Source organism: Grampus griseus (genome assembly GCF_964374135.1).
Source record: "Grampus griseus genome assembly, chromosome: 13".
NCBI lineage: Eukaryota > Metazoa > Chordata > Mammalia > Artiodactyla > Delphinidae > Grampus > Grampus griseus.
In genome coordinates, this window is record NC_139007.1 from 83586714 (window position 1) to 83607821 (window position 21108).

At 36.6% G+C, this 21108-nt stretch overlaps 1 protein-coding gene across 7 annotated transcripts in view; it reads left to right on the forward strand.

Annotated features, from left to right (window-relative positions):
• Nucleotides 1-21108, forward strand: part of QKI (QKI, KH domain containing RNA binding) — a 143683-nt gene that overhangs the window by 22820 nt on the left and 99755 nt on the right. For all 7 annotated transcript variants that reach the window (XR_014297644.1, XR_014297645.1, XM_082669305.1 and 4 more), the window contains exon 2: nt 13597-13739. Coding sequence is in view for 5 of the 7 variants with exons in the window: in XM_082669305.1 (XP_082525431.1) it covers nt 13597-13739 (143 nt within the window). In the remaining 2 variants the exon portion in view is untranslated. The remainder of the gene's footprint in view (nt 1-13596; nt 13740-21108) is intronic.

Here is a 21108-nt window from a genome sequence, read left to right on the forward strand (position 1 = left end):
TTTTTTAGATTTTGGTGTTTAAATCAGTAATTTTCTACTTGTCTTTATCAAGGCAGGCTTTGGTGAAGACAGAACTTTGTTCTTAGAAATTCTGTTTGTTACGAACTTCCCACTGGGAAAAATACATAACCGTTTTCAAGGAACAAATACCCAGTTTGAATGGTAACCTGAATGTCTTCAAACCTTAGCATGGCTGCTCTAAAATATTTGAGAAGTTTTTGAGTAAATGAAGAAATACCTTGAGCAAGAAAAACAGAACCACTTGCCTGGATAATCATAGACATTACTAAAAATAGACGGGATTAGAAGTCAGAAAACTAAGGTCTGGAAAAAAAATCCTTGAGTGGGACAGAAGAATATATTTTAAGCTTTTTTTCCCCATGTATCGGATCTATCAACATAATTATGTATCATAAGAGTGATAAATATATGTCTATGTTTTTCCATTTTTATTCTCCTTCATCATAATTAAAGTGAGGGTTTATGTATCTAGAATCCAATTTTTCCCTAGCTTGGTCTTTTCCCACTATAGAACCAAATGAAACCATAGAGCTCTGGCTTACTCTTTAAAAATTGCTTTGTCTAGGGCTTCCCTGGTGGCGCAGTGGTTAAGAGTCCGCCTGCCGATGCAGGGGACACGGGTTCGTGCCCCTGTCCGGGAAGATCCCACATGCCACGCGGCTGGGCCCGTGAGCCATGGCCGCTGAGCCTGCGCGTCCGGAGCCTGTGCTCCGCAACGGGAGAGGCCACAACAGTGAGAGGCTCGCGTACTGCAAAAAATAAAATTGCTTTGTTTAGTGTTCAGGCCCAGGTATTTATATCCCAGGACGCTCAGTCTCATCTGTCAATCACTTCTAGCACTCTGATCTATTTACATAGAAACCACTTCTTACTGCTAGAAGAATTATGATGGCAAGAACCATGTAGCTTACCAGTGTGTCCCTAGCACAGTGCCTGATACTGTAGAAAGATGGGTTGTTTTCAGTCAATAATAAGAGCTTTTTGAGCATCTGTTATGTGCCAGACACTACAGATATTTGTTAAGTGAAGTAATTTTTTCTGTATAACTCAGAAGCTTATTAGGTCTTGAGTTATCTTAGATGTGCTTGTAAATGAGAGTAGTCATAGACCGGCAGTCCCCAACCTTTTTTGGCACCAGGGACCGGTTTCATGGAAGACAGTTTTTCCACGGATGGGGCAGTGGTTCAGGTGGTAATGTGAGTGATGGGGAGCGACGGGGAGTGACAGATGAAGCTTCGCTCGATTCCTTGCCTGCCGCTCACCTCCTGCTGTGCAGCTCGGTTCCTAACAGGCCGCGGATTGGCACCAGGGGTTGGGGACCCCTGTCATACACCTTAAACGATTTGTTGAAGGATATGCAGCTAGTCCCTGGCAGAGCTTAAATGAGAATCTCTTCTTTGACTTTCATTCTACTTTTAATTTGGGTTGTACCATTCTTTCTTTCCTTCATTATTATTGTATATATATTATATATACAATAATATGTTTCCCTCTACGTTTCCCTCCTTTTTTCTTTATCCATATCTCCGATTTTTACCCTCTTCCCCATCTTTATTTCCTTTTCTGTCTGACTCTTAACTGTCTGCCATCACTGCTTTTCCCATCATCAGGACCACCTGTTCTCGTAGCAACCAAATTTAATTTTGGGAGTCGGAACAATAAAGTATGGAGTCAGACCTAGATTGGGATTCTGACTTTTTCACTTTCAAGTTATGTGATCTTTGGTGAAAGTACTTAATCCCCAAATTCCAGTCTTCTAACTATAAAGTGGCGATGAGAGTAGTACTTATCTGTAAGGAAATCCATCTAAGCAGACTGTAATAATGAAGTGCTGTCCTCCAAGGCGGACTTTGAAGGGAGACTCATACCTTGGAAAGAAGTTTGACCTCGTTCGTCTAATCTGAGTTTAAGAGATACTTCTCCTCCTCACTGATTGTGTGGTACCCTCCCCACCATCAGTCAACTCTGTTTCATTCCCAGGACTTGCCATTTTGTGAGATCAGGAGGAAAAAGTTTGGGGTGGGGGCAGTTAAGGAGTGATTTTGAATGTGTCAGTGTTACATGTTTAAAAGGCAGTTGGATACAGGTGTTTGGAGTTCAAGGAGAGGGTTCATCTGGAATGTCCTTAACCAGGGTTCTTGTTGGATGGTATTGGTAAAATTTTTATGATAGCGCTTTAGTTTCCATTACAATGAGTTAAAGTTTTATGACCTCAAAAAGACTGCTGTATTCTGCATTTTAAAAGCTCACATTAAAAATGCTTTCCAAGAATATTAAGTGATAATAGAATTGAGTCAGTAAAAATATAGTACGTGTAGTTCTGCCAGTAGCATATGTAACATTAGATTTTCTGAATCCAGTTCTTTGTAAAGTAAAACGGCTTTGGTTTAATTAAAGAGAATCGTATTGTTTACCATATTAAAATAATGTTTTCAATACCCATTATGTTGACATCTGAGGGTACTGTATATGCTGTTCTTGTTACAGAGATGGAAGTTTTATTCTTTCCTAATTTCAGTTTTGATACTTGCTATAAAAGGACCTTTTTGAACGTGTGTGTAGTAGATTTTTTTTTATTATGCCTTAAAAAACTCTCCTTAACTTTTTCATAGTGTGAAAGATTTCTCTTGTATATGGGCTGCTGTAACACCTGTGAATGTCATTTGACGTTCATTTGCTTTAGTTCGTGGAATTAAGGTAGTGTGCAGATGAACATGCTGCATGATTACAGATTTTAGGCTTTTCCTACATTGAGCTTAGATGGAGTTTGGAATACAATTAAAAATCAAAGAAATTAATTGTTACCTAGGAAAAGCAATTCACCTCTCCCCCTTACACAGACATAATTCCTTCAGAATTTGGGGGTGTTCTGTTTCCTTTTCACTTTGGTTTACCAAGTTCCTTTTAAACCCCCCGGGGATTTGAAGTTTGAAGAGGATAAAATACATAGGGACAGACCCCTTCTCACCTCCCCAAATACAACTGTGTAGAGCCTGGTCACACAAGGATTTGGTGCTTTACAAGAGTGTCATTTAAACTGAGTCCTGGTGCCCAGCAGTTTAAGACATTTTGGAATGTGTAATTCTGACAAGAGTAGGGCGGTCTGTGCTTATCATTTGGTCATTGAGTTTATATTAGCCCTTTTTTTGTGGGGTATTGAAACAGAGTGGGCACAGACTGGGATTCTCTGAAGCAACAGGAGGGTGCACTCCTAATTGATAAAATTTTAGAGCTGCAAGAAACTATGCATGTGATCTGGTCTAACCTCATTTCACAGAGGAGGAAACAGACCCATAGGGTTAAGTTCAGAGCCGCACAGCTAAATCTTGTAGAGAATCAAGTAAAATCCAGGTTGTATAAACTCAAGGCTGGTGCTTTTTTCCCTACTGCATGTAGTTCTTAGAAAGATTCCCTTTCTACACAGAAAGGTCATTGTTTATGGATTGTAGTGTTTTTCCTTGTTCTTAAGGAAGATATGAAAGTGCATGTGTTTTTTAAGCAGTACCTGTTAAAGAAAATTAAAGAGATTGTTGAAAATTTTTTTATTATTTTAAATTAAAGATTATTTTGAATGATTTTGACATCCTCAGTTTAATTGCTAAGCAGGCATTTTCTTTTTATTTTTTTTAAACACTAGAAAAGTAAGACATTTGCATGGCTTTCATTCTCTCCCACAACTATCCCCCTACTCCATTAGAATAAGTAACTCTGAAGGCTAAAGCAAACACTTCTGGTTTTTGTTTTTTTAAATGAATTTAGACTTATAGAGAAATTGAAAAAGTAGTGCCGAGGTTAATGTTAACAACTCATCTGATTAGGAAATTAACATTGATTCAGTATTATTTACTCACTTGCCTATATCTATTCAGATTTCACTAGTGTTTCTACAAACATAGTTTTCCTGGTTCAGGATCCAATCCAAAATCCCACATTGCGTTTAGTGGTGATGTCTCTTTAGTTCCTCCAGTCTGTGGCAGTGTTGCATTCGTTCATCATACTTTTCTTGACACTTTTGAAGATAACTGGTAGTTGTTGCATAGTGTAGAACATTCTTCAGTTTGGGTTTGTCTGATGTTTTCTCAGTATTAGATTGAGGTTAGGCGTTTTGGCAAGAAAACCACAGAAGTGCTGTTGGACCCTTCTCAGTGCATCATACCAGAGTACATGTCTTATTATTCTTAATATTAACTATCACGTGGTTAAGGTGGTATCTGCCAGCTTTTCTACTGTACAGTATTTTTTTCCTTTGTAATTAATAAATATCTTATGGGAAGATACTCTGAAACTGTACAGATATTCTGTTTCTCTTCATACTTTCGAATGGTTCTTAGCTTGCAGTAATTATTACTCTGGTGGTTTTCTAATGATGATTTTATTTATCCATTTTTCCTTCTATATTTATTTATTGGAATTCTACAAGGAAAGTCTGTCTTTTCTCTCATATGTATTTATTCAATTATATCATTATAGTCTCATGGATTATAATCCATTACTGTCATCGTATTGTAAGTAAAAGCTTCTTAAAAATGTATTTTTGAAAAGTTAATACATTGAGATGATTAAAAATTCAAAGGCCTGTTAGGAGCCTATATGGTGAAAAATCTCTTCCACTCCTATAACCTGGTTAGCCATTTTTATTCTTCCAGAGATATTAAAAGGGTTGGGAAAAGAGTCGTTAGTAAAAGTTGCTAGATTCTCAAGTGTTACTTTTTAGCCGGATTCTGGTGATATCTACCGTTTTACTGTTACATATTCTTCAGATATACATTGACAGATATGTCTTAACCAGATTTCTTAACCTTCAGATTTAAATTTTAATACAGCAGGTATTATATAGAGATAAGGACTGGTTTCCCCTGAGTATTCTAAAAAATTAAATGACCAGAAGGCAACATTTTATTAAATAATACTTGATACATAATATGTAAAGCTAACCAGGTTTAAAAGTAACCTCCAAACAAAATCCAATTTAAATGAGAAAGGATGCCTATTTCAATTAAATAATTAATTTTTATTCACCTAAAAAAAATGCTTTCCTCCACTGTGTTCCGTTTTTTCTAATAGCCTATTTTGCCATCTTTAGGAACCAAGGCCTAGATTTCTTCCCCCAAACTGCTTTCTGTTAGCATGGAGTGAAAGAGGAGGGCTGCAAAGACTTTTTTGGTAGTCACTAGTAACAGTACTGGACTGTACTTGTTACAGCATGGCTAGCAATAAACCAAAAGTTGGATTGTTCCACTTTTTTTTAAATTTAATTTTTATTGGAGTATAGTTGCTTTACAATGTTGTGTTAGTTTCTGCTGTACAGCAAAATGAATTAGTTACATATATACATATATCCCCTCTTCTTTTGATTTCCTTCCCATTTAGGTCACCACAGTGTGTTAAGTAGAGTTCTCTGTGCTATACAGCATGTTCTCATTAGTTATCTATTTTATACATAGTATCAATAGTGTATATGTGTCAATCCTAATCCCCAATCCCCCCCACCCCCTGTTGGTATCCGTACATTTGTTCTCTGCCTCTGTGTCTCTGTTTCTGCTTTGCAAATGAGATCATCTATACCATTTTTCTAGATTCCACGTGTATGTGTTAACATACGATACTTGTTTTTCTCTTTCTGACTCTTCACTCTGTATGACACTCTCTAGGTCCATCCACATATCTACAAATGACCCAGTTTCGTTCCTCTCTATGGCTGAGTAATATTCCATTGTATATATGTACCACATCTTCTTTATCCATTCCTCTGTTGATGGACATTTAGGTTGCTTCCATGTCCTGGCTATTGTAAATAGTGCTGCGGTGAACATTGGGGTGCATGTGTCTTTTTGAATTATGGTTTTCTCTGGGTATATGCCCAGTAGTGGGGTTGCTGGGTCATATTATTCCACTTTCTTATTTTCCATCTCTAATTACCATCTCTTAAAGTGAGTTTCAAGGACTTCTTATTCCAGAATTCCTTTATGAAACCCTAAATGAAAGCTGGTTGCACTAGCTATGACCTTGGACAAATTCTTTACTCTCTGAACATTTCCTTCCTTCCTGCCTTCCTTCTTTTTGTAAAATGGGTATTATATACTACCTCACATTCTGTGAGGATCACATGAAAATTCATATACAGTATTTTTAGCATGGTGGAGGTCCTCATTTAAAAAAAATAATTAGATAGGTCTTTGTAGTTTGTTTTTAGACCTGAGAGTGAGTGATTTAGCCTTCATTATAGTTTTATATGGGGAATCCAATATTATATTCTGCATTTTGACTTAGAATTCTTTCTACCATCCTAATGAGGATAACTTAATTAATTTTCTAAGTGTTATTATTGTAAAAAAAAATTTATTTCGTAATGTGAAAGCTAAACTGTCCTTGTAAATCCATCTCCCAGAGATGATTACTCTTAATAGTTGTTACATCCTTTTTTTTTGACTTCTCTGTGTCTATCTAAAAATTCACATAGTATAAGTTAGATCACATAATAGACATTCTTTTCTGTAACCTTTGAAAGAGCCTTTCCAGGGAAGTGCAGCTACTATTAAATACCTTTCATGTTACAAAACTGCTGCTGAGAACAGTCTTGGAACTAGGATGGACTATATCATATTTTTTATGTGAAATTTACCAACAACTTTGAAAAAATGTTAATTTTGGCAGTTTAAAGGAGGGCTGTTGAATTTAATTTTGTAGTTTTTCTTTTTGTGCTTATAGTCCTAAAATACAAAACGCAGTTTAACTGGAAAAAAAAAAAAAAGATCCCGTGTAGAGAATTGGCAGTAGCTTGATTTTTTTTTTTTTTTTCTTGCGAGTTTCAGTGTAGTTGCCTCAAAATTAAATCAGATTTCTTTGGTCAAGTAAGCAAAATATATTCCATTAAATAGTGCATATTCTCTAGTAACCTGCTTTTTAATTCATTGTTTTCTGTACCTTGTGGATGTGGCTTTTAAAAATGAGCACAATGAAGTTATATTATTCTGTGGGTTTTGCTCAGCTCAAAATATCTTTAAAACTTTCCCTGTATTTAGTAAACCCTGAGTTAGAGGTTCTTTTTTCAGAAGAGATCTTTGTTGCCCCTAAGTACATAAGGGCACATAACAGCCACCTCTTTGTATAGTAGCAGTTGTCCTTTGGTTATAAGTAGACTTAATGGTATTGCTATAAGATGTAATGAACTTCATGTAAATAGAGACTGGTGATTTGTTAATTAAGACCTAAAACAACTAAAATCTTACTTTGCTTTTTGTGTTAGTATACCAGGTTAGTGTTCAGTAAGAGATGGCCTGCAGATAGTGAGGAAATAATAGATCCCATTGAAATTCATTTAGAATGATGAAAGCTGTCATTTTAACTTTGTTTATAAAATGTATACTGTGTACATCAAAGCATATGTACATATTTATAAAGAGTTGGCTCTTTACTGAACAAATTAATGGAAAATGTTAAATTAAAAAAACGAGGCATTTATGGTCAAATGACACTGTAACCTTTTCACTTCTTCCTGTATTTTAGCTCCAGCTGTATTACAATGATAAGGTAATTTTTTTGATGAATTTAAATGTAAGGCTCGAAGAAAAGCCAGATAGATGCCCAAATAAAATGTATATGTCTATCATATCCGCATAGCTGGTTGAGCAGTTGGAATTAGCTACCACAACACTGAGTGTAAGGTGTGGTTTGCATGAAATTTTCTTCAGTGTTTTGAAAAGCCATCTTTTAATTTGCATTGTTACAAATTCTGAAAATAATTCTTTCATGCATTTTTTTTAATATTACTTGTGTATCATTAGGTTTTTTTTGTTTACTACTGAGCTGGTAAATATTTTTTATATTTTATTTCCTAATTTTTATTTTCTTGGTTTTAATTTGTTGAAAAATTCTAAACCAGAAAGTAAAATAGGGCTATATTTTATTCTTTATCTAGCCTTCCAACTTTGCAGCATTAAATTTATACACAGGCATTTATCTATCTTCTGAAATGACTACTTAATTTTGTAAGTTAGATTTCTCAGCCTGTATTTTTCTGTTCTCCAGTATTTCCTCATGTTGTCCTAATTCTGACATTGTACTCTTCCACAGAGTGGTTGGTCTATTAGTTAATCTAATAGTTCAGATTTTAAACGAATGTGCAAAATTTTAAGGTGGCAGAGGATGGGATGCACATACAATATAGTTCAGATATAGTAAAAGTGGTGGTAATGAAAAAGCTAAAAACCAAAGTGAGTTAAAGCTTATGAAACATAAGAATGAATTTAAAACAAACTTTTAGTTACATCCATAGTTAGGTGAATTAAGGGAAAAGACTTAAGGCTGTTGATGTAATATTAATAGGTTTCATAAAACAGAACTGTGCAATGATTGTTTTCCCTCTTAGGAGCAGAATTTACTGACTGATAATTGAGCTTTAGTTTGGAAAAGGAAAAAAATCAAGATAATTAAAGCAGAGAAGTGTGAGGAGACAAAGTAGCATAACCAAAGCAAATTTTCAGACCTAGACAAAAATGGTTTTCAGGGTATTGAAATTTGAAAAAAATGTGATCACTGAATATCAATTCAAGAAAACGTGGAAAATGAGAGGAGCCTGAATGCTGGAAAGGTTAATACTCTCAGAAGCTGAAAAGCTTACATTCTCAACTTGATGGCACAACTTGTAGATTCCAGAAGTGATTATTTCCTGTTTAACTCTGGTGGATCCAGAGGAAGGTTCCAGTTCTAGTGTAGCTTGAGATGTCATCAAATAGTTGATACGGTATGCTTGAATTTTATTATCCAGGTTAGAGAAACGTGTGTGCTATGAAATTGCAGTTAGTTGGATCCTTGACTCACAGAATAGTCATCCCTAAAGAATGTCAACTGATAGATTCACATCAGTCTGAAGGTATTAGTCTAGTAGAAAACAACCATGAAAAGAATTTTAATTTTCCACTGGAAGTATGGAATGGTGGAAGGTTGGCCTACTACCTCTACCATGTCAGCAGTGCACTGTGCTCATCAGAGAAGTAAGGGGATATTCTTAAACGTGCAGTGGAAGTGGAGTGTTTGGGACCGGAGGTAGGCAGCCTCAGTCTGCATACTCATAGGTGGTCAGGGAAGGATGTGTGTGCTACAGGGTTTTCCATTTTAAGAGAGACATAGACAAATGGATTATGTCTAAGTGAGTGGGAGGGTATAAAACTATGTCATATAGTTTAGAGAAGAGGACACTTAGATTACGGAACTTTTCAAGTATTTGTAGGACTGTCACATGAAGGAGGCATTTAACCTCTTTGATGAGCTTTGCAGTGTTGAGAGGGGGTGAGTGGGAGAAATTTCAGGGAAGGTAAAATTCAGTAAAATTTGTAACGTTTGAGAACAGTTCAGAGATGTCTAAAACAAATTGTGTTGATATTGGGGATATTTTGGGGTTATTGTAATAGGAATTTGTCACTATGTGATTAAGCAAATGGTTCTGAACTTGTAGTTCTCTGAACCACTGCTGTAGTTTGATGAAGGTAGTGTGGAGATGGGGACATTAGAGCATTATCATGTAATGTTTGATGCAACAAAAGAATATGTAAAACATACTAGTTTTGAAGCGCTCCTATGTTTCATAAACACACACCTGTGAGCCCCCACTCATGAAGGAATTGAGAGCATTGCGCGTGCCCATGCCTGTGACAGGTTTCTGTAATATTTTGGCTAGGATAACGTTAACAAAAGCTCTGATTGCCAGGCCTTAAAGAATAAAAAGCTTTGGAGACAAAACTTTCAAAAAACATTGGAGTTATGGGGAAAACAATAAATGAGTCTTTGCCTCCTAAGGTTGGAAACCAGTGGATTCAGTGAAGTCATTCAGTAAGCAACCTTCAATCATATGAGGTTCAGGCACAGGGCGGGTAAATAGGAGACTTGTCTGAAATCACACAGTTACTGTTAGAACTGTAATCAGAACTTGTCCTGACTTTAGTGTCGTAAGTAACGTGCCAGGAAGTGCTAACGATTTGTTGGCTAGAAAGATGCTGTTGATAAAGGTAGTACTCAGCTGGTTAGAGTTTACAGTGAAAATTGTAAATTCCTTGAGAACTCAAACTGTCTTAGTCACCTTTTCATTCCCATCAGTACTGTCTTGTATGTAATTTGTTTTCTGTTATTAAATTGAGTGATATCTTAGAGACTGAAAGAAACACGGTAGAAGGATTTTTAAATTTTAAGTGGAATATATAATTACATTGTAATTTTACTTCACATACTCCTGTCATTAGAAAACAGGTCAGAGTTCCTGTCCTCTTGACTTTAATACCCTATCTGTGGCAGAGTTGATGATGCCTGCTTTCACATCTCTAATCCATACCTCTTACTGTTCTTCTGCCTTAGAGCAGCTAAGCTCATTCCTCTCTTCATTCACCCATCCATCTGTCCAATTTACTGAGTATTAGTTGAGGACCCACTGTATTCCCGGCACTATTGTAAGAGCTGGGGATACAGCAGGTAACAGAATTTCATGGAACTCTAAGCTACTAAGTAATCACAAAAATGTTTGGAGAAATACCACTTAAGTGGTAAATGTATCTTTTCTTCCATTATATCATCCAATTGGTTATATGAAGTTGTTGGGTTTTGTATATTATTATTATTATTATTTTTTTGCGGTACACGGGCCTCTCACTGTTGTGGCCTCTCCTGCTGCGGAGCACAGGCTCCAGACGTGCAGGCCCAGCGGCCATGGCTCACGGGCCCAGTCGCTCCACGGCATGTGGGATCCTCCTGGACTGGGACACGAACCCTTGTCCCCTGCATCGGCAGGCGGACTCCCAACCACTGCGCCACCAGGGAAGCCCTGTATATTATTTTTAAATCTAGTCATCTTACCTGAATTTTCTTATTTATAATGGATTTTCTTGGTTTTTCTAAGTTTGATAACTTTGTTTACCTGAAAATCATTTTTTCCTCTTCAACCTACTGTATTACTATGTTTAAAGATTTTTTTAAAATATTGAATTATTCTTGCATTCATGCTGTAAATTCCACTTTGTCTTGGTGCATTATTCTTTTAATGTGCTGATGGTGGAGCTTGTTCACTTAGGATATTTGCATCTCTATCTACAAGCAAATTTTATCTGTGGTTTTCTTTTATGCTATTGTCAGGTTTTTATATGAGTGTTATTAACTTCATAATAAGAATTGGGCAGTTTTTGAGGAGGAAATTTTAATGTAATAAACTAATGTTGAAAGTGCCTTTACATAGAGACCTTGAATAAAGGATATATGTGCAATTTTAATTAGATTAAATTTTTCTAATGCCCTCTGGTTAACTACTTGCTGTAATTACTTAATTATGTAAACAATCATTTATATTTAAATTGTAGGTCATTGGAAATTTGATTTGAGAATTGCTGTCATATGCTAATTTAAGATAAACACTAATTTGATACTGGACATCTTTGAGAAAGATTTTATTATGAGAGTAGAAGTATAAAAAAGAACTTAAAGAATCAACTCTTGTCCTTATAATGTAGTTAAATACAAGGTACCTTCTTTCGATTTTTTTAAAAAAGTTCACTTGCTATACAGAGATAAACATTTGGTAAACTTTGACAAGCAAATTGTTAGTTAGGAGATAAGATTCGTTATAACATGAGTATTGCCATCACTGAAGCAGAAAATGTAGTGCAGTATTTTCATTGACAGTCTTTATAACTGGGTGAGAACACCTTTGATCATGCCTTTTTACTGCAGTGGATTTTATTTAACTGAAAGTGATTTAGATAACTAGTTAAGAAAATTAAAGTGTGAAATTTGATAGTTCCTTAACAGCGATAAATTGAAATTCTGTGTTTGGAAGGCATACAAATACAACTTAAGTGGTAAATGTATCTTTTCTTCCATATGAAATTACTGGTTTTTGTATATTTATATATTCTTTAACCTAGTCATCTTACCTGAATTTTATTTATAATTAAATCTTCTGGAATTTTATTATTTGTTTATTTTAAAAATTAATTAATTAATTCATTTTTGGGCTGCATTGGGTCTTCGTTGCTACATGCAGGCTTTTCTGTAGTTGCGGCCAGCGGGGACTACTCTTCGTTGTGGTTCACAGACTTCTTGTTGCAGTGGCTTCTCTTGTTGCAGAGCACGGGCTCTAGGCGTACGGGCTTCAGTAGTTGTGGCACGCGGGCTCAGTACTTGTGGCTTGTGGACTCTAGAGCGCAGGCTCAGTAGTTGTGGCACATGGGCTTAGTTGCTCCACGGCATGTGGGATCTTCCTGGACCAGGGATCAAATCCGTGTCCCCTGCATTGGCAGGCGGATTCTTAGCCACTACGCCACCAGGGAAACCTGGAATTTTGTTTTTAAATACTAATGGACACAAGCTTTTTCCCCAAGGAGGACGTAATCCATAACATGGAGAGACGGTTACAGATACATTCAGCTAAATTAATAATGACAACCCTTATTAGACAGTGTATTCCTTTGGGCAAGGGCCTATCCTCTAGCACATCGTGGAAGCTTAATAAAGAACTCTTGAAGAATTAATTGATATCTTTGTATAGGACTTGATCAATTAAGATAGATTTCTCATAATTTTTTTTTTTAGAAGTGATATTCATACCTGGGAACTGTCAAAATTGTTTTAAAAGGTCATTGACTTTAGGTATCTCTGCTTTCATTAACTCATAGTTTGATCTCCATACCATCTTTTCCTCAAAACTTCTGGATCACCAATGGCTTAGTGGTCACATCCTAGGTACCCTCTTTTGCTCTTTACCTTACGGTACTTTTGTGGTATTTGACACTGTTGATCACCCTGTCCTTGAATCTGTCGTTTTTAGCTTCTTTGATGCTTCTCTTCCCTGGTTCTCCTGTCTACCTCCATTTCTTCTTATTTTGAATCTTCTTTTCCTCATCCCTTAAATGGTGCTTTTCCTATAGGGTCATTCAGTTCTTCCTTCTCCGTATACCCCCTCTAAGACATCTCTTCTATTCCTATAGCTTTAACCTATACATTTGGGTATCAGACTCAGACTTCTGCTGAACTTAAATTTTGTGTATCTCTTGGACATCTCTGTTTGGATATTCCAAAGATACCTAAAATATCTAAGGAAGTGGTCTGGTTTAAATCTCATTCAGATAGGTTAGTTCTGAAGTATAAAGGAAGCCTTGGTATTAGTTTTGTCTTATAGGCATTCTTAGGATAGTTATTTGGCTGAAGCTATCATTTGGAATGACTGGGTTTTTTTAGGTATGGAGAAATTAGGTAAAATAACTGGTCTGTAACATAGTGAATAAAAGCTTGGGCTCTGAAGTTATTTTGGGGACTTCCCTGGCGGTCTAGTGGTTAAGACTCGGTGCTTCCAATGAAGTTATTTTTAATAAAATATATTATTTGGTATAAATTTGATTTCTGGTAGAAATTAATTAAGACTGTAGTTCTGTTAAATGTAGACTTAATCCAGAGAATGACAGACTAGGTCAACAGCTCTTCTTTGAGTTTTAACACTTTATCAATGAAATCCTCCCCTACCCTCTTATTTTTTTTTTTTTCCTGGGCTAGTAAGAATATTTTTTTGTCTAACACATTTAAAATTTTTACTTTTAACAGAAATTAGCAGAGTACGGAAAGACATGTACAATGACACATTAAATGGCAGTACAGAGAAAAGGAGTGCAGAATTGCCTGATGCTGTGGGACCTATTGTTCAGTTACAAGAGAAACTTTATGTGCCTGTAAAAGAATACCCAGATGTAAGTATATTTTGTTTATATTCAATGTTTTTTTCCTGCTTCACATACTTTGGGAAGAGATATATCTGATGGTAAATACTTAAGCATTGTCAGCTGCTTTTAAAAAAAATTTCATGTGAGGGACTAGAGGCATGAATACTTGGTGTGGATAATTTAATAAAAATTTTTTTTAAAAAATATGTTTTTATTTGAATGCTGCTGTGTCACTTTGGAAGTCTAGAACCAAGTAAAGACTTGGTTCTAGATTTCAAATTGAGGCAGGAATTATGGAAAGAGCTTTGGCCTGAATGTCAGAGAGCATCAGGTACAACTTTGTGCTTGTCTTTGATCTGACCTCAGCGAAGCTGTGTCATCCTTTCAGTAAAATGAGAGGCTAGACTTTATGACAGCTAAGGTTCCTTGCAGTGCTAAAATTTTTATCATAACCACTATTTATAATATTTTTTTCATCTTAGTTCCTTGTTCAGCTATTCTCCGCGTATCTTGTTGCAGATAGCCTCCTTATACTATACAATTAATTTATAAAAGGCTCCAACTCTTTGCCTTTTGTTACAAAGCCCTACATGATATGGTCTTTTTTATTTCTGACCTCATCTTAAATGATTTTCCCTCTTCCTCTACATACTGCAGTTAAATTGGCTGTTAAGAATAAGTTAAGTCTGTTCCCAGCCCAGGTACCTTTATGTTTGCTGTGCATTGATCTTAACTGGCTGGCTTCTTCTTGTCATTAAGTTTTTAGCTTAAGTGTCACTTCAGAGAGGACTCCTGACCATTTTATCTAAAAGCAATCTGGTTACTCATTATTTCACTTAAGTCTCTTTATTTCTCTGCAACAGCACTTATTATTTGGTATTTTTCTTTTTTATTTTCTTATCTCTCCACAGCACAATATAAGGTACTTAAAACAAGAACCTGTTTTTGTTATTTACTGCTATATTCCCAGTGCACATAATATTGGCACATAATAGGTATCCAGTACCTACTGAATGTATAAAGGCAAATTGATGGCTTTTTTGCTGTGTTGCAGAGGACTTTTCTGAAAGGAAATACAAGAAGGGGTTGGTATTGTAAGGTCAAAAATGTGATGTGTACTCTAAGTTGCATTGATTGTATGGATAGTATTATAGTTTGGAGATGGGAAGTAAATGGGGAAAAAGATGGGAGTTAATGGGGAAAAAGTGTTGCTATTTCACAAGATGCGTTTCTAATATAGTTTTCTTACAAGCTAATACATTTACTCTTTTTATTAGTAAGTATTTTTGATTGCAAATATGTAAACAGTTCTGGATAACATAGGCAGAGAAAGAGTTTGTTGGAAGATAATTGGGTGTGGTACAGAGTGTTAAAGGAATAGCTGGAGAGCAAAGCTTCATATAAGACAGGAACCAGGGCAGTTCTGAGAGTCTCAGCAGTGGGAGTTTAGACCTTCCCTGTTGAGAGCCTTGCTCTTAACATAATTTGGCATCAGTGCCTCTCAGATTTTATCTTCAAACTTCAGATTCTTAGGAGAGAGAATGTATTTTGGACCAGTGTGCCACGAGTAAGGCCTGGGGTTAACTGACATAACCTAGACGTGACCACCCTGGACCTATTCTGGGTATTGGATGATTCCTTGGTGTGGTAAATTGTGATTTGGGCAGCTGTCCCAATTGGAGTCTACTACTTTTTGGTGTTTCATATCTCCTAAAAGATACCAGCCTTCTCATCTGCTTGTTTGAACTCTAAAGGATAAGGATTCAGCACAAGCCATTAACATAGAATAGGTAAGAGCATGAGACTGTGTTAGAGAATATAACCTTAATCTGCCTGGTCCCCATTCTTTAAAAAAAAATGCTATTCAGGGAATGATGTTTATATTGCATTACTTAAAAGACACATGTTCTGTATAATCCTCTAAGTCAGAAGAGTTGTCTTTTATATTGTGGGTCCAAGGGGAGGCACCTTTTTACTCTATTCCTGTCCTTTTTCCACCAGTTGAGATTCACTGTCATGGTCAACTACAGTTGTTGACACGTGTGTTGGAGCGAAACAGTGTCTACTTCAGTGGTTGTCAAAATGTGGTCCCAGGACTATAGTATCCACACCTCCTAGGAACTTGTAAAATGTTCAAGCCCCACCTCAGACTAGATGAGTCAGCAGCTCTGGGGCTAAAGCCCAGCAGTCTGCCTTCCAAGCCCTGTAGATGATATTGATGCATGCTAAAGTTTGAGAAGCACTGCTGTCGTTTGTTTACGTTGTCATCATAAGCTGGGCTAACAGGTAATCACGTAGGGTCCTTTTACCAGGCATTGTTTCAGAAGGCAGGTGGGGGTGGTGAACTGAATGTCTCTGCTCTTATGGAGCAGGCATTGCAATAGCAGAGACAGACAATAAACAAATGAATATTTTCTTTAGGATCAGTCAGTGCTGTGGGAAAAAAGGTGGAGTAAGCAGATAAACAGTAGCTATGTGTTTATAGTCAAGGAATCTCTTATAAGATGAAGGGAATGCAGAGACATGAATGGAGTGATGGGGAGGAAGAACATTCCAGGCAGAGTGGTCAGCAGTGCAGTGATTCTGAGGCATGAGCATGCTTGGGAAGTGTAGTAAGATGCGAGGTTAGAAAGTTAGCAGAGGGGCCCTATCCTCGAGGGGCTGTGGGTCCCGGTAGGGATTTCTGATATTGTTGAGTGAAATGGAAAGCCAGGGAGTGCTGTGGGCTCAGTTGGGTTTTAATAGATTCATTCTGGCTTCTGTGTGGAGAAAGGCTGTGGGTGATGGTGACAGCAGGGAGACCAGCTAGGGGGCAGAGGAGAAACTTGAATAAGCGGACTTAGAAATGCTTGGATCCTTCATAATTGATGACTTGGAGCCAACAGAATTTGCTGGTAGTTTGGATAATGGGGTGTGAGGGAAAATTAGGAATAGCTCAGAGGTTTCGATTGATTGGAGTAACAGAATCACCAGTTCTTGAGCTATGAAAGACTGAGGGAAGAGCAGGTTTGGGGGTGGGGCTTAGGTTCTGATTTAGAGGTGTTGAGCTTGAAGTCAGACATCCAGATGTGGGCATGTCAGATAGGCAGGTGGGTATATGAGTTGTGGATGATTCTTGGCACCCAAAAGTGTCTATTTTATCAAAGCTTTTTAAATGAGAAATTTAGTTATTCATAGGAGAGAAACAGGTATAAAGCCATTTTGGTCCTCCAGATCATTTTTTTAATACCTTGATTTTAAATTTCTGTTAAAAGAATTTGGCAAAATTGGGATCCGCATATAGTTTTTCTTTGAGGTTATCGATACATACCAAATGAATAGTAACTGTTTTGTAGTCTGTACTAGGAACTGTATCTCATCTTTAAAAAAAAAATTAAATAATGTTAAACAAAATAAAACAAGGGCGTGTGTTGTGTGTCTGATTTTGGCAGTATGGAAAAGATTTTATTTCAGAATTATGAATTAGATATTGGCCACGATGAAACAAATATGCATTTTTATTACTCCCGTTTTTCTCAGTATGTCTTAGAGATCATTACGCATGCTTCTCTCTCACCTCCCCCTTTTGTATGTAGGCTCGATTTTGTGAGTGAATTCATCCTATTTGACTCAAAAATGCTTTATTAAAGCTTCAAAGGGGCAGTGTAGCACAGTGGGCAAAAGTAGGGACTCAGACTCCTGGCTGGCTCTGCTGCTTGTATTGTGACTTTGGGCAAGTCTGATCCTTAGTTTCCTCATCTCTGTAATGGAGATAGTCTCTCACAGGCTTATGAGGGGTTATAAGTGAGTTAATACATGTAAAGCACTTGGAAAATGCCATTATGCTGTGTAAGTATTACCAGAATGTAAGCTCCATGACGGTGGGGATTCTTCCCTTTTTTGTATTCTCACTGCCTAGGATAACGTCTAGTAAACAGTAGATGTATAATAAATATTTGTTGTGTGTATCTGTATGAAAGCCTCACTCTTTCAAATATTGCTGAAATTTAAAAAAAATATGTTGCCTTTTGAGTTTGCACGTAGCAACTTATTTATAAAAGTAAGTGTTAATTTGGAGGTATTGTTTTGGAGTTGGCTGTGTATAGCTCTGGGACTGATAAGAAAAGAAAGTCTTAGATCACGTGTTTGAGAAATTAGATAGTGCCGTATAGTGTCCTTCGCAATGTTTTTGAATCAGTGGCTTAATGGTATGGGAATGAGAAGGTAATATGAGTAGCTTGTTGAAGATGTATTAAAAATATTACACATTTATTAATATTTATACTTATTAATAAACCAGACTTTTATTGCATCTGTACTGTGTACTAAGCACGTCCTGGAGGTGGGGATATTAATTTAGTAGAGAAAACTCTTTGACATAGTTGAGGTAATAGTGGGTTTTTGAGCCATTCAGGCCTAGGTTTTGAATCCTGGCTTAGTGCCTTCCTGGCTGTATTTGTCAACAGTCGCCACAGCAGTGCTCCATGTAAGCTATCCTAAAACTCAGTGGCATAAAATAACAAGCATTGATTTCTGTGCTCTTTATTTAGTCTACACTGTATGTTGGCTGCAGTTCTGCTGATTGGGCTTAGCCGAGGTTGGTCTAGGCCGGCTCTGGGTGGGTTTAGATTACCTTTATGTTCCTGCTGGGCTCAGCCCAAAGGGGCAGCAGCTACTTGGAGCAAGCTCTTTTCATGGCAGGTCACTGGAGTGTCAGAGCCAAGCCAAGCCAAATTGCTTAAACACGTGTAAGACCTCTACCCTTCTTCCATCAGCTAACATTCCATTAGCTCAGTGGTTGTCAACTGGATGATTTTGCCCATCTGGGGCATTTGGCAATTTCTAGAGCTATTTTTGGTTGTCAGAACTTGGCGGGAGTACTAGTGGCCTCTAGTGGGTAGATGCCAGGGCTGCTTCTAAACATCCTACAATGCATAGGACAGCCCCGGCAACCAGGAATTAACCTGCTCCAAATGTCAGTAGTGCTGAGGTTGATAAACTGCATTATCAAGTCACTCCGTCCACATGAGAAGGGGACTAGAATAAATATTAGCAAAAAATAATTGAGACTATCACATTGGCTTTGAGCACATGTAAACTTTAGAATCTGTTTCCTTGCCTATAAGATCATAAGGTCTACGTCATAGAATTATTTAGAGGAATGAAGATAACAAATATATGGTATCTGGATAGAGCACTCAGTACGGTTCTTATGATCATGACTAAGGAAAAAATTCCTACCTTGAAGGAGCCCACAGTGTTATATGAAAGAGAAAAGCTATTGCATTATCATATAACACTATTTAAGTTTATCATACATTCATAAAATGACCGACATGGATGAAGACTAAAGTTAATGCATAGGCCATCGAAGTGTTGATTTGGCCAGTTATTAAGGACTTGTTTGAATCCATGAAGATCTTATAAACAGTATATGAATGGAGTTAACTCTGATTGATATAAGTAAAATATGTTATATTTTAATGAGTCAATAATAATTCTGTCATTAAATTTGCCTAGTTATTGTTTTTGGGTTCTGAGAAATTGTTTTATAGGATCTGCCAGAGTGGTAGAATAAGTTTCAAGTATTGGCAGGGTCTAACTGTTAGGGATATTAGTTAGCCTGTATATACATGAACAGATTAGATTGCGAAGCTGTTAACTTGAGATATGTTAGGACTAAATTGTAGTGAGACTTTACCCAGAAATGTTATATGAAGATAACTTTGATTTTCTGATGTTTTTAAAGTGGGTTTTAATTTTGAATGATTATAGCGTTAAAAGGTTTGTCTTGGGTCTAGGCTATTCGTGGTGACACATATTGTCAAAGGGTTGTACGATGGGTAAATGCCCTTTCAAATATTTTTTCCAGCTTGTAGGATTTCAACATGGCAACTATAAATAATAACGTAGATTTATAATGTTTTTCACAGTACACACTAGCTCATGATAATAGTCTATGTCAGTGGTGGAGCATGAGTTTTAAGTCACCTTTCAATTTATTTCTCTTGGGCTTGCAGATAAAATTTGGCTAGTCATAGCTTCAGAGTTAGTATGGAGTTATTCGTAAGTTTCACTTTCTCAAGATTGTCGTCTGCAGATTGCCTATTGAGCGGGCATTTGTTTTGGAGGAGTTATGAAAAGAGAAAAGGGGTCAATGCAGTTGGTTATCTTTACTTAAGCCTTTGTTCCTTTGACTCTTGTGGCTTTCTTATTGTGTTGAAAGACTGGATATAAACTACTTTCGTCTTTGATCTTCTGAGAAACAAATGGACGTTAAGTCAGAATTTAATGATCTACTAAGTCTCTCTTCTCAATACCAAGGTTAAGCCTTGATTTTTGGCAGGATATGATCTTAATTATAAGTGAAAATATTTTAAAACATCTGTACATCTCTCTTCTTTGGTAATTTATCCAGGAAACTCTTAAGATAGACTGTTGATTTGAAGAAGGTTAGATACATATTTTTATTGAATGGAGTTGTGAAATGTTTCGGATTACATATTAACCTATTGGAGTTTTTAACTTAGCAGTACAATTTGATAATATAGAGCATGTCTAAGTTTCTAAGTTTTAGGTAGAGAAACTGTTATTGTTGACTTGTAACTTTAAACAGATCAATTTAGTGAAGGTCAATTTCATGACATTTGGTTTTGAAGTTTCATTTTTATTTCATTCTGCAAGGATATATTGAGGGCCTACTGTGTACCAAATATTTAATAGGCTCTTTGTGGTCTGAGATATACTAAATTTCTTAGGATGTTAATAGAAATTATTCCAAAAAGGATTTCAAGACAGTCTGAAAACGAATTTTGTTTAGTTCAGGTTTTTTCAAAATTTAATGGTTTTTAAAATAAGCCTCCTCAGAGTCTTAAAATGTGAATGCTTTCTTTTGTAAGTAATATATTTTGATATTAAAAAGGACTAGTGTCTAGAAGAACAAGTTAAAAGATGGAGTTTGTTTTTAGGGAAGAATTATTGCTTGTAAGCAAATGTTTTCCAGGCTCAGCTGAGATAGAAAGTTTTGTCTGTGATTTATCTTATCCAAAAAGAGTGTTAGGATCTGCTCTGTTAAAATTATTGTTACAAAGGACTTACGGAATTAGATGGAAACCTAATTACAGGCATCCACCTCCATATCTCTAAGATTCTCACTGAAATAATCAAAGGAATAAAATACAAAGGTTGGCGAGAAACCTGCCTCTCAGGGCTATTGGGTGTTTCTGTTAGATATTAAAGGAAAGCTCAAGGTGCTGATCTGCTCTTGGCCCATTTTGGGAAAGCAGTGTCTCCTGGAAGTGAGTGAAGCAGTCAGTAACAGAATCTTCCTAACCCTAACCCTCTCCCCTCCAAAGTTGGCAAATGAAAATGGAGTGTGGACTAGTCCAAGGTTATACCACTTGAGCTTGGCCACCCG